This window comes from Acomys minous, assembly GCF_964271855.1.
Source record: "Acomys minous genome assembly, chromosome: 4".
Classification (NCBI taxonomy): domain Eukaryota; kingdom Metazoa; phylum Chordata; class Mammalia; order Rodentia; family Muridae; genus Acomys; species Acomys minous.
In genome coordinates, this window is record NC_140486.1 from 117,504,036 (window position 1) to 117,531,840 (window position 27,805).

At 44.6% G+C, this 27,805-nt stretch overlaps 1 protein-coding gene across 3 annotated transcripts in view; it reads left to right on the forward strand.

Annotated features, from left to right (window-relative positions):
• Positions 1-27,805, forward strand: part of FARP2 (FERM, ARH/RhoGEF and pleckstrin domain protein 2) — a 100,693-nt gene that overhangs the window by 49,649 nt on the left and 23,239 nt on the right. For all 3 annotated transcript variants that reach the window (XM_084778619.1, XM_084778621.1, XM_084778620.1), the window contains exons 6-14: positions 1,863-1,960; positions 3,334-3,448; positions 4,181-4,328; positions 7,213-7,308; positions 9,014-9,177; positions 9,489-9,557; positions 10,412-10,469; positions 11,601-11,859; positions 24,955-25,133. In XM_084778619.1, coding sequence (XP_084634745.1) covers positions 1,863-1,960; positions 3,334-3,448; positions 4,181-4,328; positions 7,213-7,308; positions 9,014-9,177; positions 9,489-9,557; positions 10,412-10,469; positions 11,601-11,859; positions 24,955-25,133 — 1,186 coding nt within the window. The remainder of the gene's footprint in view (positions 1-1,862; positions 1,961-3,333; positions 3,449-4,180; positions 4,329-7,212; positions 7,309-9,013; positions 9,178-9,488; positions 9,558-10,411; positions 10,470-11,600; positions 11,860-24,954; positions 25,134-27,805) is intronic.

Sequence of the window (27,805 nt, forward strand, 5' to 3'; positions counted from 1 at the left end):
AGAAAATTCAAATAAAGTTATGTAAAATGAAAAATACAGTTCTTTGTTCTTGCCTATCTACCCACTCCCTAGGTAAGCATGAACACTGCAGAAGTGTTTCCAGGAATTGAAGCCTTTCGGTGAGCACAGCACAGAGCCTTCAGGAAATCATGCTGCAGAGCAGTATCAAGAGATGCGCCTGACGCTCCCGCCTTACAGCAGTCCACGGCCCCTTAACACTGTGTAGACTGGCACACTCAACTTAGTCATTCACATCCTAGTGCATTTGGGGCTTATTCCCAGTTTTTCTCTTAAAACATCACAAAGAAATGTCATTGTTGACATGCCTTTGTGACCTCTGGGAATACTGCTGTGGAAAAGCCATTAACGTGGAACTGCCTAGTTAAAGCACACATCTTAGATTCTAAGAGAATCCAGGTGCTTCTTTTAGCTATGAGTGTACTAACATTGGAAGAATTCAGAGATTAGCATGGCATCTGCATGAGGATGATAGTTCACAAAGCGTTCCAGTTCTTAAAAAAAAAAAAAGGGCTCTAATCACTGAGCCATCTCTCCATTCCCAAATCTAGTAAAATTTTAATAGTTTGTACCAGAGTATAAATTTCTGTGAAGATGGAGTTTGTGTTATTTGCCAAATGTAGCCATACCTTTTATTGTCTATTTTAGTGGGCTTTCTTGTACTTTACCTTCCTTCCACCAACCCTCACAACATTAGGTAGGAGAGAAAGAAGGTTAATAGAGAGAGGAGGCAGCATTCTCTTTGGCTACTTCCAGCTGTTTAGGGTCATCAGGATCTTTGGGGCAATACCAATCTCTGTCGTCAGGATATCCAGCAATGGCAAACACAGCAGGAGGACAAAGCAACAGCCTTCTTCCTCCTCCAACCCTCTCCTCAAAGCATTCTTGAAGCGTTTCCTATCTCTCTCTGGGCTCTCCAAGTCCTCAGAATTGAGCTAGCTGCAGCTGGCAAAGCCCATGCCTATTTCCAAGCCTCACAAAGGCAGTTATCAGCTGTGGACAAACTAAAAGCAGCCCATATCCCACACTTGGGATTAAATGCTAGCATAACTGAGTTTTTAAAGAAACCAAACCTTCCACTACAACCAATTTTTGTAGCTCCCAGAACACTACTGAAAAGGAACTAGTCAGTCATTACTTATTGAAGGAATAAATGAAGATACATTTTTCTCATTTATTTATTTGCTTATTTATTTATTTATAGACAGACTCTACTATTATGTAACTTACTATGCAGACCAGGCTGGCCGTGAACTCACAGAGATACACCTGCCTCTGCCTCCAGAGTGCCAGAGTGCTACCATGCTTCGCCTCATAATTGGTTTCAAATTACCTTCTCTATTTACAGTTTCACTCGTGGTATTTTAAAGTACTTGTGTCTTAGATCCTAACCAAGACTAAATATTATAAGTCTGCTTAAAAGTTTCACAGGTACATTTGAAGATGTCTTAATTGTGTGTTTCTGTTCTTTCATCCAAAATCATGAGTGCAGTTTTATAATATGAATTTATGAACTTCCTTGCTGAAGGTATTACTTCAGAGAGTGTGATGATGTGGGTCAGTAGTATGCCTTAAAGGGCTAATTTTTCTATCCTGTTGTCAGACAGAAGCTCCTCTGTGTACTGAGCACTTGCGTGTGCTCTGACGTGCATGGCTCAGTCGGCTGAGGAGGTTTGTGATCTGACCTTTAGTGTCTGCTTGTTATGTAAAAGGGCTTTTGTGAGTGGGCCACTCTTGGAGAGCCCCGCCACTCCCCAGAGCTTGTGTGGCTCTTGTAGAGGATGTCTGCATTATGTCCAGGCAACTTTGGAGTTGATCTTCTCTTGCTTTACACTCCTTTCTAGGTACCTGTTTGCCTTGCAACTCAAGAGAGACCTCCTAGAAGAACGCCTGACCTGCTCTGCCAGCACTGCAGCCCTTCTCATATCCCACTTTCTGCAGTGTTAGTATCCTCACCATGGAGAGAAGCCTGGACAGACCTGGGCCTGGGCTCAGGCACCACAGAGCTGCTATTAATTTCTGGTGCTCATGTGTAATTGATAAGCCAGGTTTTTAAAAACTGGGCATCTTTAGAAATATTCTTGATAGGATGTACAGTAGATCTGCAGATAGACTCAAAGCAAAAGCCCGTAGTTATATTCATTCTTTGGAGTTGGCTCTCCTTTATGTCTTTATGCTTTCTCTTTTCCCTTCTCAGTGCTGGGAAAGAACACAGAGCTTTGCACATTCTAGGCAAACATTCTGCTATTGAACCACAGAACCAGCCCTTGGATGTTTTATTGTTTTTTTTATATCCTTTTAAACAACTCAGCCTGGCGTTGAATTCACTGTGTCCCTCAGACTGGCCTCTGCCTCTCTGTCCCATCTACCTTTATCCAGTTTAACAGCATTCAGTCCAAGTGCAGGCTGTGAATCAAATTCTCAGCACACCCACAAAGGGCCTCCGAGTCACTATCTAAACATTAGCACTAAGGGAAAGAGAGCACATTCCTTTAGTATCGTGTATGCAACGAAGATGATGAGGAAGGATATAAAACAGAAGTAAACTGTGGGAAGTACAGTGAGAGGTTCTAGGCACATGAGTGTGTGCTGTACAGGACATAAGAATAGAAAGGGGGGGACTCACATGATTTCCAGCCTAATGGTGAGGCCGTATCATGGTGCATTTACTATGTGCAGGCAAAACATTCATATACATAAAACAAAAACAAATCTTCTTGAAAATTCATAAAATTAGGAAATTTTTGAAAAATTGAGACACCCTGAAAGGGAAAAAAGATTTAGCATGTGTTTTTCCAAAGCAAAATAATTACTGTGATCACAGTTTCCATGAGGCAATTTATGTGTAAATTTATTTTTAAAGCTAATAAGCTGGGACTGAAGAGATGACTCAGAGATTAAGAAGACTTGTTGCTCATGCAGAGGCCTCAGGTTCTGTTCCCAGCACTCTCACATGGTGGCTCATAACTATCTGCAACTCCAGTTTTAGGAGTACAATGCTTGCTTCTGGCTTCCTCAAGCTCTGTATGTTCATGGTACATCACATGCAGGCAAAACACTCATATACATAAAATGTTTAAAAATCATTTAATAAGTGAGACAAAATTAGTAAGTAATTATTCTCAGGGTTCACTATAAACTTGTATCAGAATTTTTGGTCTTCAGGAGTTAGAGGGAAAAATCCCAAACCTTTTTTTGTGTTTACCTTTGGGCAGCATAATATTGGGGGAAAATAAAATGCAAAACATATGCATGCACAAATGTTTATCATTTATTTCAAAATCCAAGTGGCTAATTTTCATTGTCTCATCTCAGCTGAAATAGGGGATTATGATGAAACCTTGGATCGAGAACACCTCAAAGCCAACAAGTACTTGCCCAAGCAGGAGCAATCTCTGGAAAAGATACTAGACTTCCATCAGAGGCACACGTAAGTTGGTCAGGAGTGGGCTAACGTCACCACAGCTGCATTAAGGATGTTTAACCAGGAGCTGCTGTTCAGGCTTCCGCAGAAACTGATCTGAAGTAACAGTGATTTTTCTCCAGTCTCAGAACATACAGCAGTCCCGTGTGGCTCTAACACAGTAAGGAGGGAAGACCTCACGTTCAGGGTTCAGGCACTGAGCATGGGAGCCTTCCTTGGCTCCAGATGTGACTTCATGAGAGCAAAACTTTCCGGGCCACACTTCTATTTTCTGGTGATGTAAGCTGGGCTATGGAATGCATAGCCTGTTACATGCTAAGAGACCTTTGAGTGGATAAATCCAGCTGTTTTGCAATCATAATAAAGACACCAATATTTATGACGCTTCATCCAACTCACTATTTGGTAGCTAGATGTGTTGTTTGTATAAAAGGTCAGGTAAGTTGTAAAACTGATCATTTGGTGAATTTGAATGAAATGTTCTACCCTTTACAAGTAGATTAAATGAGAAAATAGAAGACTAGCCACAAAGGAGCCTGTTTTCTTGGCCTGTGTATACTGATGCTTTTTTGTAGTGAGTAAATGCATAGACGTGAGCCACCTGCTCTCTTAAAAACAAAACCTGCCACTTGGATTTGCTGGCTGGCTTTATCTGACTCTTCCTGACCCACTTTCAAATAGGCTTTGACATATTTAGAAGGCAAGTGTTTCAATACATTAAAATGTGCTTCATTACAGGGGCCAGACACCTGCAGAGTCAGATTTCCAGGTGCTGGAGATCGCAAGAAAGTTGGAAATGTATGGCATCAGGTTTCACACAGCTTCTGACAGAGAAGGGACCAAGATTAATCTGGCAGTTTCTCACATGGGGGTCCTCGTATTCCAGGTAGGTGGAAGAGCAGGGAGGGGCCAGAGCAGGCCATCCTGCTGCACAGGGCACTGGTTGCTGTGGCTGTATTGGTTGTGATGAGTGAGTGATGTGTGTGGAAGAGAAGCATTGCACATCATCTGATCTGACCTCTTAGAGTGAAGAAGCTGCTTTCTTGTCCTTGTCATGGCCCCTACCACCACAGCCAACCACTGACCAAGCTATCTGTTCCCTTCTCAGTGTTCATTCTAACACTGAATCAAAGTCACCCCGTAGGATCCTAACCTGGGACTCAGGATCTTGTCTTAGGGGGAAGGTGTGGACACAATAAGGGTAAGAACTCTGCTGGGCATTGAGAACTTTTGATGGCAGGGAACTCAGAGTTAGACACAGGGGCCTGAGAACAGGAAGCCTGGTTTGTCTGTATGAAGTACAGTTGCAGCCCACCTGGCAGACACAGGGAATACAGTCCCTCTGCTAAGGCACGATGGGGTCTTCCCTCTGTCGTATGTGTCAGAGGGAGGAAACAAGGGAGCTCGCTGAGAATGTACACTCAGTCCCTCCATGTGTCATCCCCCAGGAGTACTGGCCAGATCAGCAGGAAAGTGACTGTAGGTGCTGAGGTCAGTATCTGTGTGGGAGCTGAGTATTAGGGCAGCACAGAGAACCCTATTTGTTCCTACCTGGATCCACCTTTGTCAACACATGGGTGCACTCAGTCCCTGCCTCTGCCACACACTTGAGCGTAAGTGGCACATATCCTTATCCCTCAGATCTACAGATACATATTCCTTTACATAAACACAGTCCACTCATCACTGACACTGCTAATACAGTAATCCTAACTGTCAGAGAGCTGAGTCAGGGGATCATGAGTTCAAGGCCAGCCTGGGCAACAAAGAAAGCCTGGGGTGGGGGATAGCATGGCAGCATGATTGCTCATTGTGTCAGCTGCTTGCTTTAAAACCTGCCGACCTGAGTTTGATCCTTAAAACCCACATGGAAGAAGGAGAGACCTGACTTCTGCAGCTTGTCCTCTGACCTCAACACATGTGTCATGGCATGTATGCACCCATGTGTGTGTAGGGGGGTCCATCTTATTACTAAAATGCCAATTGTTCTGATGTCAAGCCCATGATGATCTCCTTTTATAGCTTTGTGCCTCCAGGACAGAATCTAGTCTAAGACCAGATGTATCATTTACCTGTCACATCTTTAGTATCAGTCTCAAGTCTGCATCATTTATTATGACCTTTGCTTTTTCATCATGTTTAATGACACTGACATTATTGGAGAGTGTCTCTCTTCTAATAACCCAGTCCTCACTGTGGTTTGCTGGATGTTTTCTGTGATTAGGTTCAGGTAACATGTTCCCAGCTGGGCCCCTAGGAAATATCAGAACCTTCAGGGCTTCACACCCAGAGGCATCGAGCCATCTGTCCTCGATAAGTGGATTTAAACCTGTGTGTGCTCGGATACTCTTTACTACAGAGTTAGTAGTTATAGCCACACAGTCATCCATACCTCTTCAGATTTCCTCTTGATTTAGCATTGATGACTGTCACTGAGTCCTCACCTATAAAGTCACAGTCCTGGCACTTGTAAGTACGTGCATGTAAGCAAAGAGTCACAGGCACTGAGGAAGTCTGCCCCAAAGTACAGGTACTAAGTTTGTATGCATACATATACACATGCAACCATACAACCACACATACACGTACACATGTGTGAGCACACGCACACACACAGCCATACAAACTAAGTTGGTGGCTTTACAGGTATTGCAAAGGGTAATTGCAGCTGCCAGGCTATCAGTCAAGAATGAGAGGGAAGTTTTACGTGGACTCAAGCTGTTATTTCATGCTTTGAGCCTTGTTATCTGTTATTATTATAGAGAAGACATCAATCCCTAAAAACAAATCAGAAATGCTTGGGAAAAACAAAAGTAGAACAACAGTTACAAACTTAGAAAAGGCTTAGCTCTGCAAGTGGCTCAGCTGATAGAGGCTCCTGCTACCAAGCCTAATGATCCTAGTTCAATCCTCAGAACCCACCTGGTGGGAGGAGAGAGCCAACACACATAAACTGTTCTCTGACAGAGAGAGAGGGAGGGAGGGAGGGGAGAGAGAGAGAGAGAGAGAGAGAGAGAGAGAGAGAGAGAGAGAGAGAGAGAGAGAGAGAGAGAGTTAATTACTTACGTGTAATTTTAAAAGTTTGGTACTGTGGAGCTGGAGCTGGGCACAGTGGCTCACACCTCTAACTCTAATATTCCAAGGGGAAGAAGGAAGAAGACTGAGAAAGTCCAAAGCTACCCCAGAGAGTTCCAGGCCAGCCTGGGCTACACAATGAAAGTCTCAGGAAAAAAAAAAAGTTATGGAGCTAGAAAGATTGCCTACTGCTTAGGAGTGCTACTGGGGGCTACAGCCATGGCTAAGGAGGTGGAAAGAGGGTTCAGTGGTTAAGGGCACTTACTATTCTTACAAAGGTCCTGAGTTCAATACCAGTAGTCACATTGAATGTCTCACAGCTACTTGTAACTCCAGTCCCACAGGGGATCAGAGACCTCTGGCCTCTGTGGACTATTGCAGTCATGCACATGCACACGCACGCGCGCACACACACACACACACACACTTAATTAAATAAAAATATAGTTTTAAAGAGTGTATACTGTTCTTGCAGAGGAACCAAATTTGTAATAAAACTGTATCAAAGAAACTTCAGTCACCAGTGCAGTAGTTTATTTGATTGGCATTTAGATTCAGAGCTGTTCCAGGTGAAATGGTGACATGTCACTTGAATTGCTGGTTTGCTTATCAATGATGTAACTTTGGCAGACTCTGCTGTGTGAGAAAATGTATGTACTTACATTACAGATGTATGTCTGTCTCTGATATTTCAGGGCACCACCAAAATCAATACTTTCAACTGGTCCAAGGTCCGTAAACTAAGTTTCAGAAGGAAAAGGTTTCTTATCAAACTCCATCCTGAGGTCCATGTAAGTATTATTTTGGAATGCTTAATATTGTTAGGCAACTTAATCTGACAAAATGTTAAGAGCATTTTTTAAAAGCATTTGATATAAAGTTGGGGCGCACATCTGGAATCTCAGCATGCTGAATGCAGAGGCAGGAAGATCTTCGCCCTCTGGAGGAGCTCATCAGGTTGTACCCTGAGGGTTTCCAACTCCGCAAGCGTGGGCTGGGCCTGGGAAGGTGCTGTTGAGAGTGGTCTGAGTCTCCAGCAATGCAGAGTGAGCACTTCTGCCCAGACAGAGCTAAGGGGCCTTCCCATTCTTCCCAGGTGCTATTAAATTAAAAAATAATCTCTGGGGGCTGGAGAGATGGCACTGTGGGTAAGAGCACTTGGTGCCCTTGCAGAGGACCTGGCTCAGTTCCCAGAACCTGCATAGTGGCTTACTACTGTCTGTACCTCCAGTTTCAGGGGTTCCAACCCCTCTTCTGACTTCTCCACAGGCTCCTGGATCACATGGTGCATACCCATACATGCAGGCACACACAGAGAAACATTTAAAACAAAACAAAACAAAACCCTGACCCCGGCTAGATCTGGTTGAAGAATCCTTGATTATTAAGAAATAATAAGAACTCATTTTTAGTCCCAACATTCAGGAGATACAGAAGGAGAGTTATGAAATGTGAAATCAGACTAATTTATATTAACAAGATCCAGTCTAAACAAAAGGAAACAAAACATCCTCTTTACCGCCCCCCTCAGAGATTTCAATCAGCAACTACTGACAAGCTAATAACTACCATTTCATTAAGTGATTAGAAATAGAAAAAGTAACTCTGTGTGGTGTGATCATTGGTAAAGTCAAATTGTATTTTCTTTGTTCAAAGAAGTTAGGAGACAGTAGATCGGCTAAGCCATGGGAAGGCTGGAGCTTGAGGTGCCACCCGGGTGGGCTTGAGGATACTTCCAGTCCCAGGAAAGGCTAAGCTCATGGACCAGCCAGAAGAATGCCTCTGTCATAGCCTCTAAGAGCACCTGTCTTATCCCATGTTGATGTGCAGCATGGGTCAGTATTGACTTAGTAGAGACTTGAAAGCATGTGTCTGTCCACTTGTCTGCATGTGTCTGTGTGTTTGCGTGGCTGGTGGGTTGGCTGTTTTTGTTGTTACTTGGCCTGGTTTTGAGTTTTATGAGACAGTGTCATGCAGACAGTGCTCTGACTCCTGATTCTCCTGCCTCAGACTCCCAAGTTGGCCTGGTTTTGAGTTTTATGAGACAGTGTCATGCAGACAGTGCTCTGACTCCTGATTCTCCTGCCTCAGACTCCCAAGTGCTATGATTATAACCCCATGCCAACAGGCCCCATCACAGAAAGGATGACCTGATCTAAATAGTTCTCTACTCTCTCTTGATGAAAAGATGCAAATCAAAGGCTTCCTTTTTCTCTGCGAGTAAAAAGACTAAGTAAAGAATCAAAGTGATTTGGTAATGTACACCAGAAGGTTCAAAATGTACATGATCTTAGAGCTCAGAATTTCAATCCTAGGATAGCAGTGGCTTCCTCATGTTGATATCTGTGAACTTGAAAGCTGTAGTTATCTAAGGCATATAACAGCGTGCCCAGCTCTAATTTTTTATTTTGAAACTGCCTGTTATATGATCTCCTTCCTCTTCTCTAGCACTTTATTGTTGCGTTTGCTTCATGAACCTTTGTATTTTTTTCCTAGGGACCCTACCAGGACATCTTGGAGTTCTTGTTGGGTAGCAGAGATGAAAGTAAGAACTTCTGGAAGATATGTGTGGAGCACCACACCTTTTTCAGACTCTCTGACCAGCCTAAGCCAAAGGCAAAAGCTGTCTTCTTCAGCAGAGGCTCCTCCTTCAGATACAGGTAGGGCTGCCCTCAGCAGTGACGACTGCAGGCTCAGGAGAGGGGAGAGCGAGAAGGGGGGGAGAGCCACAGGCTGGGCAGATAATTGTATTCAGAAGTAGTTCTTGTGAAGGACAAAACAGAGGGAAAAAACATTATAAGTATGAGAAAATAGGCTTAACAAAAACTGCCTAGAAAGTTGGCTATACTTATTACAAAATGTAGCTGAGTTGTTTATTTGTTTCTGGGAGAGGATGGGCAGTCTTCTGTTCTTAACGCTAATGGCAATGCTGTGACTTCCTGCTTTGTTTTAATTGCACCTTTATTTGTAGTGGAAGAACTCAGAAACAACTAGTAGATTATGTCAAAGATGGTGGGATGAAGAGAATTCCATATGAAAGGTAAACTCTGCTGTGTTGATATAAAGTGTGTGCCTTTAAATTTTCTATTTTATTAAAAAAATGTTATATGTATGGGTGTTTTGTCTGCATTCATGGCTATATATGACATGCATGCAGCACCACCACTGCCTGGTTTGTTTTTGTTTTAAACAAATGGGTTTGTAATGTCATCGTGGAGATAATTGTATTCATACTCAGGTATCAGTGTATAGTTCTTAAGCTGTAAAGCTCATTTTGAATGTGATGGTCTTACATGGTACCTTAGTTTCTTCTGCTGCTGTGACAAGACACCTAACAAAAGCAACTGGAGGAAGGGAGGGGCTTATTCTGGTTCACATTTCCTGTTGCCGCCAATCATAGTGAGGCACATCAAAGCAGCAGGCACTGGCAGCATGTGATTGCCTGGCATCCACAGTCAGGAAACAGCATGATGGATGCCTGTGCTCAGCTCACTTTCCTTCTAAAGTTTAGGGTCCTCTCCCACATAATGGCTCCATTTACAGTGGAACATTAGCGTAAGCAGCATATTTCTCGCAGACATGCCCAGAAGCTAAATGGTCCCTCACAGGCTTGTCCCCCTAAGTGACTCCAACCTCTAAATTCATGTGGAGTTTTTCTTTTGGTATGCATATATAATTTTATCACTTTTGGGCTTCTTTTTATTTTAATTACTGAGTCCCTTTATTCTGCCCACTTCTAGCTTGCCCCCCTGTCTTGGTCATATTCTTATGTGAGCTTTTCTTCATGGATTCAATACAGACTTGAGGTTCTAGGAACAGATGTCATGAGTGGGATAGTGGCAGATAGGACGGTGACTTAGGTTTAAGCCTTAGAGCATATCCTCTGTTTTGCAGACGACACAGTAAGACTCGGACATCTCTTCATGCTCTGACTGTAGATCCGCCTAAACAGGTTAGTTTTTTCTGGTGGAAACTATAACCAGTACTAAACACCAGGATGTGTCCTTCTAGAGAGTCCTCTGCCGTGTTGTAAGAAGGCTCACATGACTTAACACACACTCTGACTTCATAGTGAAACCCTAGGTAACGAAACACCATTGCGCTCTGCACTGTGAACCATAGTGTGTTCATTCTGCTGGAGAACCAGCTGTGCAGGTGACCTCTAAGTAAATACACTGTAGCCTCTCCAGGTGGACTGATGTCCCACTCTTCAAGGAGACACAGCATCATCCTTGCTATTAAAAGTAAAGCAGGAAACAGCTGTACGGCTGATGTGTTTGGCCGGATTATAACATAAATGTACACAGACTCTCTCATGGTATCCCCAGTGAGATATCACTGCTCCAAGCCCCTGTGCTGAGCCACGAATGATTACGGGTCTGCCTCGTAACAGTCATTTACCACTTCGTGTTTGCATAATAGCTCCCACATTCAAGCGTGAGCCCTGCTTTCAGGCCCCTCTGTGTGCTTGTGTCCTTATGTTGCTCTAGTTCATGCTTAGAGCACATGCTGTGCAATTTTGCCTTAATGATATTAAATCTCTTAACACTCACGAGCCAGGACTATAAACATGTACTTGTCTCCTGGTGTCAGCACTGTAGGGGAGGGCCCTTTTAGCTGAATAGAGATGTGACTATCCAGACATACCTGTTTGTGGACTTAGAATGACTAGGACGACCACAAAAACCTTACCTGCATGTCATCAAGTTCTCTATGGTAGCTTCTCTTCTTTACCATGACATCTGATGCCACAAGAGTGGGGGAAGAATTATAAGGTGTTAATAAGTAGAAAGCAAGATCAGGTTGTTGTCTCAGGTGAGGTTTTAACACTGTACATTTCTAAGCCAGGCATTGTGGCACACATCTACAATCCCAGAGTCTAAGACTAGCCAAAACCACAGTGAGACAGTCTCAAAACCAAAATCCTCACTTGACAAGGGGAAAATCTACCCAGGTGCCCTTTCCAAGAAAAGCTGTAAGCATATATTAGAAGTATCTATACTTCCAAAAAGACTTTACAGTTTGTAATAGTGTTTTATAATTTTATATGTTCCTGTTTTCTTCTCTTAATTTTGACCCCCAGAGCATCTCATTCACCGATGGCTTGAGAACTTCTGCCTCCCTGTCTTCAACAAATGCCTCCTTTTATCCACTCCCCACTTCTTCTTTGTCCCCTCCTGGCCCGCCCAGTTTGAAGGACAGCAGCAGCTCTTTTGTGGATCCCCAGGCTCCCCACATCAAGAGCACAGCAGCAGAGAGGAGCCGCAGAGCTTCGTCATCTGAAGGCCCCAGCACACAGTCGACCCACCTCCCTGGACCCCCTGTGCTCCAGCCTGGTCCAGGTGCCGGGTTTTGTGGTGTTGTGAACAGCCATGGTTTGGCCTGCCCCAGAGGACAGAGTCTCAATGCTTTAGACCTAAGCAAAGGGAGGGCCAGTAGGGGACTCACAGCTCTTTGTAGAAATGACAGTAGTGAGGATGAGTTTTCTGCAAGCTCCTTCTTGCCCAGTGGGGAGCACCAGGGTGGCCGGCAGTGCCTCAGAGGGGTCCCTGTTTTCACATTGACAAATGCACAGCTGCAGGTGTCTGAAGAATTCATAGATGATGACCCAGCAGACATCTCTTTCTTTGCTGGAGGTTCTGAGGCATTTTCTTTCCCATACAGTTCTTTAGTCCTTCAGGAGTCCTTGTTACCTGTCCATTCCCCTGGGTCCCCTCCCTTGTGTGGTCCAGATTCCTTCCAGCATCCAGAGTCTGCCCAGTCCAGCCCAGACAGATACTCTACTGAAGCAGTGGACATGAGTGTAGAAGATGATTTTGAATTTGGGGAGGGAAGTGACTTCAACGGCAATGTCCATCCCTCAGACACCTCAGAGCTCTTTGAGGTGAAGGCCCAAGCTAGCCTGATACAGAGCCTGTTGAGTCCTTCTGAAACTAGCTCACTTAGGAACAACCAGTCTGATAACAGCTCCCTCAATAACATGCCACTACATGGCGGACTTTGTCTGCACACACCCAGCTCAGCCAATCAGTCTGAGGCTAGCTCCATGGTCAACTTTCCAGCCTACTCAGTCCGCTCTGAGTCCAGCTCAGCCTTCCAGTTCTCTGACATCATTGACCAGTTAGAGCAGCTCAGCTGCCCGCCCACAACAGCAGAGGACTCGAGCAGCAACGACTCAGACTCATGGAACTCTGAGGCCGAGGCTCCCCTGGACATGAGCCTCTTCTTTAGCAACCCTTTTGCACAGTCGAGTGGGGAGAGAGTCCCATTCAGTTTTCAGCCCAATTTAAAGAGTTCTACTTCAGGAAAACAGATAGATAAAAACCCATCTTGACCCCTCTACAGCCCTTTATAAAGAAACCCTAACCTGCCCTGGTATAGTTAGAGATCAGAATCCTTTCCTCCACACATAGAAAGTGAATAACTTCATGCTAGATAGTCGGGGGGCAGGGGTTCTAATTACTGGTAGGTTATACTGTTTTTGAGTTTTGGAGGGTTTTTTTGTTTTTGTTTTTTCAAGACAGGGTTTCTCTGTAGCCTTGACTGTCCTGGACTTGCTTTGTAGACCAGGCTGGCCTTGAACTCACAGAGATCCACCTGCCTCTGCCTCCCCGAGTACTGGGATCACAGGCATGTGCCACTGTGCCCAGCTCGATTATACTGTTTTGAATGTCAAGGAATTAGAGCTCTCATCTGGAGTGATGTTAAGACTCTAAAGCAGCAGAACATTTCCAGCCATTCCCTGTAGTGACTGATTAATTGGCCTCGGCAGCATTGGCTTTTTTGACACCTGCTTTGAATTCAAGTAAAACCTGGTGCTATACATTTTGAATATTACATGGTTCAGATTCCTATTCATCTGTAGTAGACTGTGTATTGTGCCCTTTAATGCTGCTTTTTGAATGACCCATGCTTCCCGTGATCAGTTAGCATGTAGGTTTGTTTAGTTTGTACATCCAGCACAGTGTATGAAATCTCTGCGGAATGCTTTGATAGCATCCTAACCCCAGGAAGACTGGTGATGGTGTCCTTCTGCATGCAGAGGTAGCCCTGGGACTTTTGCTGGTGCCAGAGGCCTTTCCCTGTCGCTGACTTGAGACCAAGGCTGTGCTTTGTTTAGAGTGGGCTTGCAGGGGTGTTGGTCTACAAGCCACTGTAGAATTGTGAGGTGCTTTGCTTCCTTCTTTCTGTTCGTCTTAATTCTGGTGCAGCAGGTAATGTGGTTATAGCCAAGTAAAGTCAGATCCACAAGTGAGCTTTGAAGAGCTGCTGCAGGAGCATCATTTCTTTTGCTGACCTAGCAAGTTGTTTGTTCAAAATGATAAGAACACAAGAAATGCCTCAGAATGTAGGAGCATTTTCATCTTCTCTCTAAGAGTGATGTTAGATTGCATCAGGTGGTCTGTAATAGACAATTCTAACTTTCCAGCATATGCTGTTGCAGACATGGCTCTGCCCCAGAGCAATGAAAGGGCCCAGTGAGCATTTGATAAGGTAGTCCTGATTGCTGCCATATGGAGGACTACGTGTTGTTCTCTGAAGGTCAGGGCTGATGTTCATGGTTACAGACAGGAAAAGCCACTGACATGAGACCCAACATCTCACAAGTCATGGGTGAACCCAGCCCTGGCCAACTTGGCTGTATTTGCCTGGTCCATAGGTTGGGTGACTACGGATCTTGTTTGTTTGGTTTGGTGGTTGTGGTCCTTTTTTATCTTACCTAGCAGTGCGGTAAGCATTGAACATTTCATTTTCTTCTCAAACTGTCCTGTGGAAATATTTTTTTTTCTGGTGTAATTCTAGGTCTTTGAACATGCTGTGCAAATGTTTTGCCATGAGATACACCCCTAGCCTCCTTGGGAACATTAACCATTCATTGGTGAGATTTATGGCTCTTGTATTGGGATGGAGTAACTGCTGGTCGGTCATTGAGGCACTGTGGACATCCATCTCTTGTTGTTGTACTGGTTAGAGTCTAGCAAGGCTGTGGGTAAATGTATCCTGATTTATTTCCTTTTGGTTTTTGTGACAAGGTCTTACTGTGTGTCCCAGGCTGACCTGAAACTCATATAACTCAAGCTAGCCTTGAACTCCTGGCAATCCGCCTGTTTCAACCTCCGAAATACTGGGATTACAAACTATGCCTAGTAGTAATTTCATTTTTGTAGCTTCCTTAGACTTGCAAACTACAGACTCTTCCTTTTATTAGTCCAGCAAATCAGTACTTGTTATGTATTTTGTTATTACTTATTCTGTCCCCCTTTTCTTAGAGGCAGGATGCTACTTTCTATGCATACACTGTGACAGTGCTTATGACAGTTGGTTTTCTCCCAGGGTATCATTCCCAAAGTAAGCCTTGGATTCGTATTATGGAGAATAACCAATATGAATCACCTTTAAAAGATTGTTCTTGAACCTCAGTATTCATGTGGTTGCTGAAGACTACCCTGCCCCTTCATTCTCATGTAACTAGTGACAATGCTGTGAGGCAACAAAGTTGTTCTTGTTTTTTGTGTGGTTGGTTTGGCCTTTGAGGCCCTTGTGTCCCAGGCTGTCTAGCCAAGGATGTCTTGATGGTCTCTGTCCACCTGTCGGAGTGCTGGGGTTGCAGGCCTGCATGCTACATCACATCCAGTTTATGAGGTGCTGGGCATTGAATCCAGGGCTCACTTGTTGTTAAGTCAAACCCACCCTAGTATCTGGGCAGAATTGAGCCCACTCTACTAGGCTGGGGTTACTGCCATGGTAAAGCTAGTGCTGAGAGAAAGGTGGTATTCCTATCAGGCAGAATAGGACCTTCTCCAAGTCAGAGTTTATCACATCCTCCCCTTGGAAATTCTCAATGAATTTTGTTGCCAACTGTCTTCTGGTATGCCTCTTATAAAATGGGTTTTGTTGTTTTTTATTTCTGCTAATGGGACCTCACTTTCTGTAGATAATTCTTTCATTGGGGGCGTTCTAAATACACAAAATCAGGAAAAGAGGTACAGTAAGCCGCTATTCTGTCCCATTCAGTCCCGCTCCATCAACATTGCAGGCATTTGCCATGCGCATTTTGTCTCTTCTTTGTTTGCAGCACTAGCTCTTTGCAGGTCAGGCAAGCACTCTGCCTGACACCAAGCTCTATCCCCCTGTTTGTTTTGAGGCAAGTTCTAACCAAGCTTCCCAGGACAGACCTTGGCCTCCAGAGTGTTGAGATTATAGGTATTTACTACCTTTCTCGCCTTTGCTGATTGAGAGCAGTAGCATCTTAAAGAAGCCCCTGGTGTGCTTATTATACCTTTCCTCAGAATTCTGAACATGTCTCTGAAACACAAGGTACTGTCTTACATGAGCCTACACATTCATTATCATATAAAATGATAGTTCCCTGTTATCACCTAACACTGAGAACATACTTAAGTTACCCAGTTATCTTCAAAATGCTTGGGCATAGTGGCACACTTAAGTCCCAGCACTTTGGAAGCAGATGAAAGAGGATCATGAGTTTAAGGCCAACCTGGGCTACATAGTGAGATTCCTGCCTCAAAACAAACAGCCCCAAGCTTCTGAGTGTTTGCTCTATTCAAGTCAGGACACAGACATCAGGTTCCTATGTCTGCCTGTTATGTTTCAGTCAGAATATCCCACATCTTAGTTTCAGTCTGTGCCTTGGAGGGAAAGCCAGGCCAGTGATAGATACTGCCTCAGGTTCCAAAGCCTGGACTGGACCCAGGAGGCCAGCCAGGTGTCTGGAGTCTGTCCCTTATTCCAGTTTCCGTAGCCCCACATGCCTTCCAGGAGGAAAAGGGGCAAAACAGCTTTGGGATGATCCCAGCATCCCAGATACTCTACAGATAACACTAGTGAAGAGCCACCCAAATTATTGGTATAATTTGGAGACATTTTAAACATGTTATAGAATGTTCGTAACTCATCAGCTGTGCCTTCTTCTGGCTTCCTGCTCACACTGTCCTGGCCTTCCCCTTCCCAGTAGGTCACAGTGTACAGGTGCTGGAGCCGAATACCATAGGGTACCACATCCTGTCACAAATTAAACCTCTCCTTTCTGATCTTGAGCTACCATGTTACTCTCACTTTAGAAAAAGGTCCAGAATGAGCACTGAGCCTTTTTTTTTTTTCTTGGTTCACCTGCCAGTGTTGGCCACTAGCTCCAGCCGGGGGTGTGGCCCACATCAGCAGTCACTCGGAAAGATGCTTAGGTTGAAGGGGGTGAACTCATGGCTTTGAGCAGCGTGCCATAGTCTTGAGCTGCTCCTCAATGTCAGTAGATGAAAGTGCTACCCAGTGCTGCCAGCTCTCTCAGTCTGTTGGTCTCCTTAGTTATATCCAGAACCTTTTTAAAGGGAATAGTTATCCCACCCCAGATAGGTGTCCTGGAGGGTTTTAGGAGGGGTAGAAAGGGGACTCATGTAGAGAGCTGCCATAGCCAGTGTGTCCATGCAGAAAAGTAACAGTGGTCGGGTCTGTCCACATAAATAATAGCAGCCTGGGTGCCGATGTTAATAGGGACAAGACCCTGAAGCTGTCCCCTGTAGTACAAGGCCACCATCAAGCAGTACCTGTCCTAACCTGTAAGTCCACCCCCGACAGTGTACTCTGCTGTAGATACATCTTTATTAGTTCCGAGTCTATTTTTATATTTAAGTTCCCAGTCTCAGTATTTTATATAAGCCACTATGAATATTTGAAGACTAACAGCACAGTTACATGGTAGCAAGATGGTATGTACTGTGTAATCTTTTGGCCCATCAGGTAATGATATGTGCCTTTTTATTTGACAGAGGTATTGTCTGAGTCTGGCATTAGCTTAGGATGCCCTTCCTCCTTAGCACTTGTGTTTTATTTAGTGAAAATGACCAAGGGATGGGCACTAGCACATCCAGGAATGTGACCTGAACATTTCTAGACCTGTTAGTTGCATCATTCCACTGATGCCATGCCCAGTGGTTCCCTCCTTTCTGATAGCGTTAGTGCACAGATGCATTTTCATCTTTTCATGCAATTTCCCCTGTTCTACCTGAGTAATGATTATACTGTGTTACCTACCCCTGCTTATGACAACACAGCCATGTGCACATACATATTCTTATGTGTTCATGTGCTAGTCAGTCAGTGTTGATAGGTACTGTCTATCTTCAAGGTACACTTCCTCCCTCCGGCTCACAGACTATCAGAAAGTCCATTACTAGGACAGTTACTTCATAGTCAGTGTTGGTCGTCAGTAGTTAATGTTCATTTTTAAGTCCGTGGAATTGCATCTGCTGTGGTCTCACTGTGGCTCCTGTCTCAGGGCCAATTTACAAAAGACGCTGTCACAGGTGGCAGACATTGATATCTCCTTCCACACAGCATCCAATGCCACAGTGTGCACTGGTGCATAAAGCTGTGTCTTTGGGTGAAAGCATATGCATTCATTCTTGTAGGAAATGAAGAGAAGTGGAGCTGGAATTTCTTTATGCATTTGAACTTATTGTCTCTTTAAAGAGCTATTTCTGTTGTCTGGTATGTGGTACTTATAAAATTTGTTTTCCATTGAAATTACCATTTATAAACTTGCAGATATGTACTGACAGTTTTTAATTGCTTATTCAATAAAATAAGGAAATATTTGCTATGAATTTTAAGTGGGCTTTTTAGCTTTCTTTCTCCCTACTTAAGAATTTTGAATTTTATAGGTTACAGATTATTTCACATATTAAATTAGTCCTTGAAATAAGTGCATATTTATACAACCCTTGACTGATGTTTCTTTCATTGGCTCCTGAGCAGCAAACAGGCACCATGGTAGTTACATAGCTTGCCTCCCTGTAGGTGTATGGTAATGCTGGTAATGGCATCATATTGAAGGCCAGTGGTTGGAGGTGGGTGGGTATCTTGCTTTTTCTCTGTCTTTGTACACTTTTCATGTCTTTCTGTTGTGGTTAACATGGCCAGTGTGGCAGAGATAGGTAGAGGAGCCTGTGGAGTGTGCTCAGCCCGCATGGCACACTTCAAGGTGCAAGCCTTGCACTCCACCGTCAGTGTTGTGTGAACCCCGTGGAGGCATGCTTCCTCTGCACAGAAAGTGCTGCCGAGACTCAATGCTGGACACGTGAACACAGGTATCAGCTTGTTCCCATGGGCTAGCAGCTCCCTGTGGTGACAGAGAAGAGGCCTGTCCTGGAGTGCAGTGCTTACTCCCCAGAGCTCCACAGTCTCAGGCAGCTTCCCACTCATCAGAGAGGCCTCTGCTGCTAGCCTGGAGGTATGCATACTCCCATAGCCTCTCGGATCCCCTGGGAGTACAGGGACCCTGTGCTCCACTGCACAGCAGTGGCCAGAAACTCTCTGAGGTACTGGGAGCAGAGCACCGGGCCACAGCTCCAGGCACCAGGGACTAGGGTAGGAGGCCACAGCTCCTTCTAGAGCCCAGCAACTGTGCTTTCCATGGGGCAGAGGCCTGTGGCAGCAGAACTTCCAGGAGTGCCCGTGGGTGGCAGTCACTTCCCATGTGGCAGAGACTAGTCACAGGCACTCTCTTCTATTGTCCAGGCTACTTCCTGCTGCCACCCTGACCTTCCAGCACCTGCTGCACATGAATGGATTGATGGCTAGTGTGTGGTCTCCATGGAGAACACTGATCAGAAGTGAGCTGCTGGGCTCTGGCTTGGCTTTGTGTGTCGTCTGACCTGAGCCAACTCTATCTAATGGAAATGGTAAAGCCAGGAAGGTCCTTACATGTTTAAGTACGCCACTTCCGATACGTGGTTCTCTAATGAGGCCCACTCTGTAGGCTTGTTGCATTTGGCCTGTTACAGCTTGTTTCTAAAGGTTTTAGAGAAAAGTATGATTTGGGTTTGGAGGGTAATTTTTTTAATGGTCCTGGGGCTCGAACTCAGGACTTAATCATGCATGTTAGGTAAATGCTCTGCCACTAAGCTAAACCCCTGACCCCCAAGAAATCAGTTTTATCAAAACAAAAATACCAAACTCCTATCCCACCTGTCCACGTAACCTGGGAAGTATCCTGCCCCCTCCTCCCTTCCCTCTCCTCCTCCTTCTTCCCCTCCCCTACTTCTTCCCCTCCCTCTGTCCCTCACTTTTCCCTCCTTTCTGAAAGTAAAGAACTTAAGTTGGTGTTTTGTACAACGTTAGTTAGGCCCAAACAAGCCTGATGCCAGCTACAGAGGAGTCAGCCTCAGACTCGGCTCCTACTGTTGTCCCGTGGGTGCACTTGCCAGGATGTTCAGCCATGCCACACTAAGAACTCTGACATTATACAAGTTGATTGTATGATCACTAGTTCTTTCCCGGAATTTACTTGCTCATACTGAAGTCACACAAAAGGGGTTGTCTTTTCCCGTGGCCGGTTTGCACAGCTCCAGTAATACCCTCTTTCTAAGACCCTCTTTCTCAAGTGGAACGCACCGTCAGCCCACTCTCAGGTGCTTCAGTCAGATTTCTTGACAGCCTCAAGGAAGACGCAGCTACCTCAATGGTTTTGCAGCTTTTTATCAGTTTCTCTTAGGTTTCCTCCCCTTGTAAGATCCTGGTGAGGCAGAGTGTTTAGTAAAGTTCGGAGCCACACACTGTCACAGTCACAGCACTAAAACACTAAGAGGTTGACCCTGGACTGTGGCAGTCCAGGTGGATCTGGCAGTTGGTGGTGGCTCCCGCCTACATAGGGAGAAGGAGCAGCCTTGGGTGCCTTCTAGGGAGGCTGCTGGAGCAGCTGGCATGCCTGAGGGTGCTGTGAGGAGGAGCCAAATGGCTGCTGGCTCTGAGTGGTCAGCCTGGGGTGCTGAAGCTGTAGTGCTCTGTCAGCACTATAAAGCCACAGTGACCACCAGGGAAGCACGTCTTCATCTTCCTTGCTTCCTTATCAAGGTGAGGGGTGAGTTAGTCACCATTTCTCCACCTTCCGCTTGTCTTTAAACCAGATTCTATATGTAGAAGTGAACCATGGACTAGTCCAGTGGCGACTCATCAGACGCCTGCACATGTACCTGTTTGCATATGCAGTCAGTTCTGTGGGGTGTTTTTCTTTCTGAAATTAACATTCTATGTTCAAGCCATCGTTTCTCTTCCTTTTGTCTCTTACAAGCCTTCAACTTGACCTTCAGTTTTGCTGGATAGGATCTGAGATGTTCCTCTACTGTTAGGCAAATGTGTTCCAGATTGTTTTATTAAAGAATTTTTAAAAAGAGAACTTAACGATATGAAATAAAAGTACCTTGTCTTTTCCTTCTCAACGTGAAGTTCTTTTTCATCATCTTTCAACTCTAGTTAGACGAACAAAAACAGTGTCTTGAAGCAATAAGTGAAGGTAAGCACAGAAGTGTAACACTGTATTTTAAATGACATTTCAAAAATTATCAGACGAATTTTGAGAAGTTTTAAGAAATAAACTACCTGCCAGAAATGCTTACTGTTGACAGTTTGAAGTGTTAAGTCCCCTGTGAATACAAGGTTGTATCTTGCAGTTCTGAGAATGTGTTAAATCACCACACACACACACACACACACACACACACACACTGTGCAGCAGTGGGTGGACAGCTGGACCTGCCTGCAGACATGTAGGGTTCAGAGAACCATACCTATTCTTCATGCACCTCCATTTCAAGGAACTCAGTTTTGGAACTGAAGAATCCCTTGTCCATTGCTTAAAAAAAAAAAAAAGTCAATTCTTCATGATGCAGTAGGAGAGTCGAATGTTTTCTGAGTGTAGGCATATACATCAAGAGCAGGGAATGAGTGAGTTTTACTCTAGGGATTCCTGTGGCTCAGGGCAAGGCTGGTTCCCTCTCACTCAGATATGCCCTTTACACCTGTAATTCCAGTACTGAGGAAATGGATGCAGGAAAAGCAGAGTTCTGAGGGCAGCCTGAGCTGCATCTCCAGCCTGTCTACAAAATATGTCCTAGTAATGTTGAGGGGATTTTTTAAAGGAAGACCTGCTTAGACCAGTTGTCTTTTAGATCAAGGAACACTGAGTCACAGAACCTGAGTGACATTGTCTGGAAAGCACCCTGACTAGCCACCCCTCAACACACACGTGTGTGTGCACACACACACATGTGCACACACTATGCTGTATGCAGTGATGGCTCCAGTCACAGGTATGCTCCAGGGACAGAACCCTGCTGTGCTAATAGAGCTTAGAGCACACACCACAGGCACATTTCAGAAGAGTTACACATTTATTGCCAGTTACTTGACAAAATATCTCCCCATACTTTTTGGTAGAGTGGTGTGTGTTGAGTGTGTGCAAGCATGTGTGTGTTTGCTGAGGGTCACATTGAGGACCTTGCAAGCGCTGGATAAGTATTTTTCACTAATATCAAGAATGATTCAGAAATTTCTCTCTTAACAGGTTTAACTGTAAAAAAAAAATGTTTAATGGCGTTTTGTACATTTGATATTATTTGCTAAATTTGATCTTTTTTTATAAAATAGAAAATATTTACAGTGATAATATCAAGTGGTGATTTTTAACCTCCACAGAACCGAAAGTGGTTTACACTAAACATAATCTCTCCCAAAGTAGAGTCTTCCTCCTTTACAGGGCACTTACTAAGGGCTGTTTGTTAGCAGTTGCATCTCCTGCTTTAATGACTGTTTCCCTTATGCAGGCTGTTCACTGATTATCAACTCTAAGGGCATCCTGGAAGTACATTGTTTGATGGTGCCTGAAATACACCATTTCTGCATGTTCTGCCCCTCCTGCTACTAAAAATTACTGTCCAATTTTGTGGCAACCTTTTTTTTTGTTTTGTTTTGGTTTGGTTTTGGTTATTCGAGACAGGGTCTCTCTGTGTATCCTTGGCTGTCCTGGACTCATTTTGTAGACCAGGCTGGCCTCGAACTCACAGCGATTCACCTGCCTCTGCCTCCCGAGTGCTGGGATTAAAGGCGTACACCACTGCGCCTGGCCGTGGCAGCCTGTTTTTAAAAGTTTATTTTTATTTTACGTTTATGATCATTTTGCCTGCATGTATATATGTACTATGTGCATGCTTGTTGCCCACAGAGGTTGGAAGAGGACAAGAGACTCCCTAGAACTAGTGTTACAAGTGGTTGTGAGCCACCATGTGGGTGCTGGGAACCAAACCTCGGTCCTCTCGAAGAGCAGCAAATACTCTTAACCACTGAGCCACCCTTCCAGCCTCTGTGGTAACCTTTTTTGTTTTCTCTTGGTTTGGTTTTGTTTGGATTTGCTTTCTTTGAGGCTGGGGAGTGCTGTTTTGTTTTGCTTTTTTCGAGACAGGGACCTTGCGGTAGAGCACAGTGGCTTACAAAGTGGTAAGATTTTTGGCTGCCCCATCTCTGTATATTCTTTTGTATTCCAGAAACTTTTTTGGTAACTGTCCACTAGAACTTACTTTGGACCTCATATCTTCAAGTGTGATGCTGTGAGGAACACTAGGGACATGGGTAAAGTGGTGTTTTTTGACATATTTTTATAAATGAATGTAAAACGTCATGGCTATTATATTTTTAAACACTATAGTTGTAAAGGGTAAGTTATTCATAGCTTCTAGATTTTCTCTGAATTTTAATTTCCTAAAATGACCTCATTATGCAATTCTGACTTACCAGTGACAAAGACTTTGGAGCATAAACCTTAAATAGAACATCTTTGGGATGTAGTCAACACAGGAAATAACCCACCCTTCAGGGTAGCACAGAAAGGTAGGCTCCACTTTGATTTCCACAAAAGAGACAAAGATCAAACATTCAAAGAGGCAGGTTTAATTTTATATCATCAACGTCTAGCATGTTTCAACTGAATATGTAATAAAGCAAATTTTAATAAACTGATTGTTAAACTTTCACATAGCAACATTGTCTAGGTTTTCTGTTAACAAATGTTTTCTCCTGCCTTGAATATGACTTATGAAGAATTCCACAGCAGAGTTCTCTCAGAATGCTGTCACAACATCAGCAGATGAGGTCCTTGCAGATCTCTGACTTTGTCAATGTGAAAATAAGGACCTCCTGCTCCAGCTTGCCACACCAGAGGCTGCCTGCCTGGGGGCTTGTGCCGGTCCAGGGAGTAGGGGCTCCATGATGCCTGTTCTCATGTAGGAGCTGTCAGTTAAGTAACCGAGGTTTGGTCATGGGTGGAGTGGGGTGTCCTGGTGGTGGGGCATCCTTGCAAACGCATTTAGAACTCAGGCACTTAATGATCATAGCTAGAACTAGTGGTAATTCCAGTGTTAAAATACTTTCCACCTGGAAATGTAAACTTCCACCTTCAGTAGTTTCTAAATAGCATTTCAATTCCTCCCATAAAACACTGTTTAGAGCACGGTGCTGTCCACTTGTGATCCAGGCATTAGGATGTGGAGATAGTAGGATGTGGAGCTACATAGGGAGTGTAAGGCCAGCCTGGACTGAGACCCTGTCACAAACAAAAATGCTATTTTAAAATGTATCTTTAAAGTTCGGCATTTAAGCCAGGTGTGCTGGTACACGCCTTTAATCCCAGCACTCAGGAGGCAGAGGCAAGTGGATCACTGTAAATTTGAGGTCAGCATGGTCTAAAAAGGAGTCCAGGACAGCCAAGGCTACACAGAGAAACCCTGTCTTGAAAAGCAAAACAAATTAAAAAATTTCATTAAATAATTGTTGATTTCCCATAGAAAAATATAAGAATCCTTTGACAAGAAGTTATGGAATCTATTTTTCTTTACTTTTTTAAAATTTGTGACAGAATTTTACTTTGTAGCCCAGGCTAGTCTTAAATTCATGAACCTCCTGCCTGAGCCTCCTAAGGAAATTTCATTATTATAAATTTCCAGATGAATTGTGCCTCATCATTAGCCACCTAGGAAGTAGGCTAAAAATTCTAATCTATTCTAAAGCAAATGCTATTTTAATAAGGAAAGGAGTTAAATAGTAGTTACTTATTCCAGTATGAAAACCCAACAGTAAAGAATCAGTGATGAGGTCAGCAGCTAGAAAACAATTGTGAAATGAATTGCTTTATGTAACCTAGCTTTTTAATAAACTATTAGCAACATAGGCCTAAAATTAGGTGTCCCTTTCAGGTAGGCAGCGTGGTGATGGGCCGGGTCTCTGACATCCGTCCACAGAGCCTCTGCTTCCCCATCCTGTGTGGCTTTGTTTCCCTTGTATCTATTCCTCCTCTGGAGCAGAAAGAAGCCCCTAGAAATACAACCCAGGCCATGAGGAACAACACTGTCTGTTGGTCTCTGATTCAGTTCAGATTAGCCATCACTGTTTTCTTTGGTGGTGCCCAGGACTGCATGTGACAAACACACACACACACACACACACACACACACACACACACACACACACACACACACACACACACACACACTTCCCACAAAAGCTAGTTACAGCAAGAGCTTACAGTCAGAGCGGGGGAGGCCGGGCTCACAGCTGTTCTCATTTTTGCTCCACCCCACTTCATTCATTTCTAGGTATTTCTGTGGATAGTCCTCAGCCTTCTCCCTGCAGCCTGAAGAGCCAACTGAGCCTGAGCCCTGAGCTTCAGGCCTCTCTGAGCACAGCTGAGCAGGGCTCACCCCCTGTTCTAAGCCCTGTCCTCAGTGGTGCTGGCACAGCCAGGATGGACAACCAAGAAGAGCAGAAACACAAGGTGGGCCTCTCTCGAGACTGACACTGCTGTTGGGGAGGCCCAGGGTGGCCAGGAAAACACTCTGCTCACACCTCATAAGCCTAGTACAGATCATCAGCAAAATGCCTCTTAGAGCTCAAGGTCCCATCACACGCACGCACGCACGCACGCACACATACTCGTTTGTGCAATAGACAGTTTTGACACCCATGGGTTCCAAGCGTTAGGCTGGATCCTGAAGATAGGTGGGAAAGGGACAGGCCATTCCCTGCAGAGCCCTGCCCTCACCTCCCCTTCTGGTTTCCCCCTCTACCCGTTCCTTCCTCTCTCCTTGCTTGGAGATATAGTTGCAAAAGGAAAGTTGGGGCTCAGGAGGATCTCAGGTGGGATTTCAGAGGTGAGAAGGGGACCTGGCCACGGTTAGAGAGAGTAGAGCCTGAAGTGGGAGGTCCTGGGCTTTGTGGTAGGACATGGGGTTATGGCAAAAGGTTGTCAGTGTTCTGTAGGTCTCTGTGGTAAGGGCACATCTTGAATATGCCGTAGAGAATGACCAAGCAGAAGAGCCTACTTACTTATAGATGCTGGGGACAGCCTGTTTGCCTTAAGACCACCAACCTGGGGTTACAGCTTTGCAGGCAATCAAACAAGAAAGGTTTGGGGAGAGAATAGACTCCATTATTAAAAATAGAAATATTTATAGAAATAGAAAGCCATTATTGTGATCCCTTAGGAGGTGTCTTACAGCAGGATGGAGTAGGCATTTTGAACCAGGTGGGTAATAGGGGCCGGGTAGGTGGGGACTGTTCAGGTACGAACACAGAAAAGGGCTGATTTTTGTGGTTTTGTTTTTTGTTTTTGTTTTTGTTTTAGGGTTTTTTTGGGGTTTTGTTGTTGTTGTTTTTTGTTTTTTGTTTTGTTGTTGTTGTTGTTGTTTTTTTGCGAGACAGAGTTTCTCTGTTGCTCTGGCTGTCCTAATCTCCCTCTGTAGACCAGGCTGGCCTTGAACTCACAGAGATCCACCTGCCTCTGCTTCCTGAGTGCTGGGATTAGAGGTATGTGCCACCACTACTCGGCTCTGAAAAGTGTGTTTTGTTTTTTGTTTTTTGAGACAGGGTTTCTCTGTGTAGCCCTGGCTGCCCTGGTGAATCTGTAATGGCCACTTTGTGTTTGGCATGGACACAGTTGTCTTATAGTCACTTTGATTTATTTTGAAGATAATTGAATCTCTTTATTTCACTATTTCCTTAGTACAAAAGGAACTCTGTTCTTAACATTAAATTTAATGTTTCCACAATACAAAAACAAAGCCCGCAGGTGATTCTTTGCCTCAGATGGTGTAGCTCACAGTGTATATATAGCCTTAAGAGATGTCTGGTCTTCCTGATCAACCAGAAAACAACTTCTTAGGCTCTCTGCGGAAAGGTTGCCCCTAGCCTTCACAAAGATGCTCTCCAGGAGGCGGAAGCTGCTTCACCACAGAGGGAGAGCTTACAAAGCAGCCCTTTGGGTTTTAACTTTGGTCTGGCCTGTCTAGCCACCTCTCCTCTGGACCACTGGACACTCCTGCGTATTTAAGTCTAACTAATAAATCCAGATCAAGCATGGATAAGCTGGGCAACACAGACAATCCAGTCCGTCACAGTCCCGCCGGGTCACTGAGCAAAGTCAGGTTTTGAGTCAAAAATAGCTGTGGTCTGACCGGAAAGTAGCCTTCCTCCAGAATCTCCAGGTCTGACACTGTAAACCAAAGCCACTGATGACTCTCCGGGAGGATCTGGGCAAGGCCTGTTCCATTTGGTTGCAGATGTGGGCATGAGTTAGAGATGCAATACCCATCCATGCCCAAGCCTGCTCAAGCCTTTACCCAGCAGCTCAGCTGTGTAGAAGAATACGGACTGGATGGCCCTCCAGGCCTGCTGGTGTGAGCAGGGGCCAGCCTGTTTGTTTCCCTTGCTTCCACTGTCTTCTACTTGATGTAATATTTTTACTGCATTTTATGTATATGAGTCTTTTGTATGTATGTGTACCACATGTGTGCAGTGACCACAGAGGCAAGAAAAGAGCATCAGATCCCCTGGAAATGGAATACAGTGGTTGGGAACCACCATGTTGGTGCTGGGAATTGAACTCTGTTCCTCTGAAACAACAGCCAGTGCTATTAATCACTGAGCCTTTTCGCCAGCCCCACTTCATGCGGCCTTATTATTCCTTTCTAGTGGAGGTTGGTGAAGATCAACAGTATTCAGAAGGTAGGATTGCCAAAAGATGGCAGACGCAGTTTTCTTTGTGCTCGTATGGGTCTGAGAGGTGGTGATATCCTAAGGGGACAGGTGGCAAAGATGGGCAAGTGTTGCTGTCCTCCCTAGGCTGTCCACCTCGCCATCCATCTATCCCTGCAAGTCTGTTTGCTTGGGTTTGGTTTGATCACTCTGCAAGGGCAGAGCAGTTGGTGGCTTGTCACCACCAGTGGCACTTGGGAAGACAGTTGTCACTTGATGCTCTTGGGATAGAAAACTATGGCACGTTTTCTGTCACATGGGTGAGGAGCTGGTCTGGGGCTCTGAAGAGCTGTTTCTATAGCACATAGAGAATTAAGATGTGCTTTGGGGCCTGTCTTCCCTGACCTGGGCTTTTTCCCAGGCCAAGGCCAGTGGTGTGCAAAGTGAACCTCCAGAACCTCTGTCCTGTGGGGA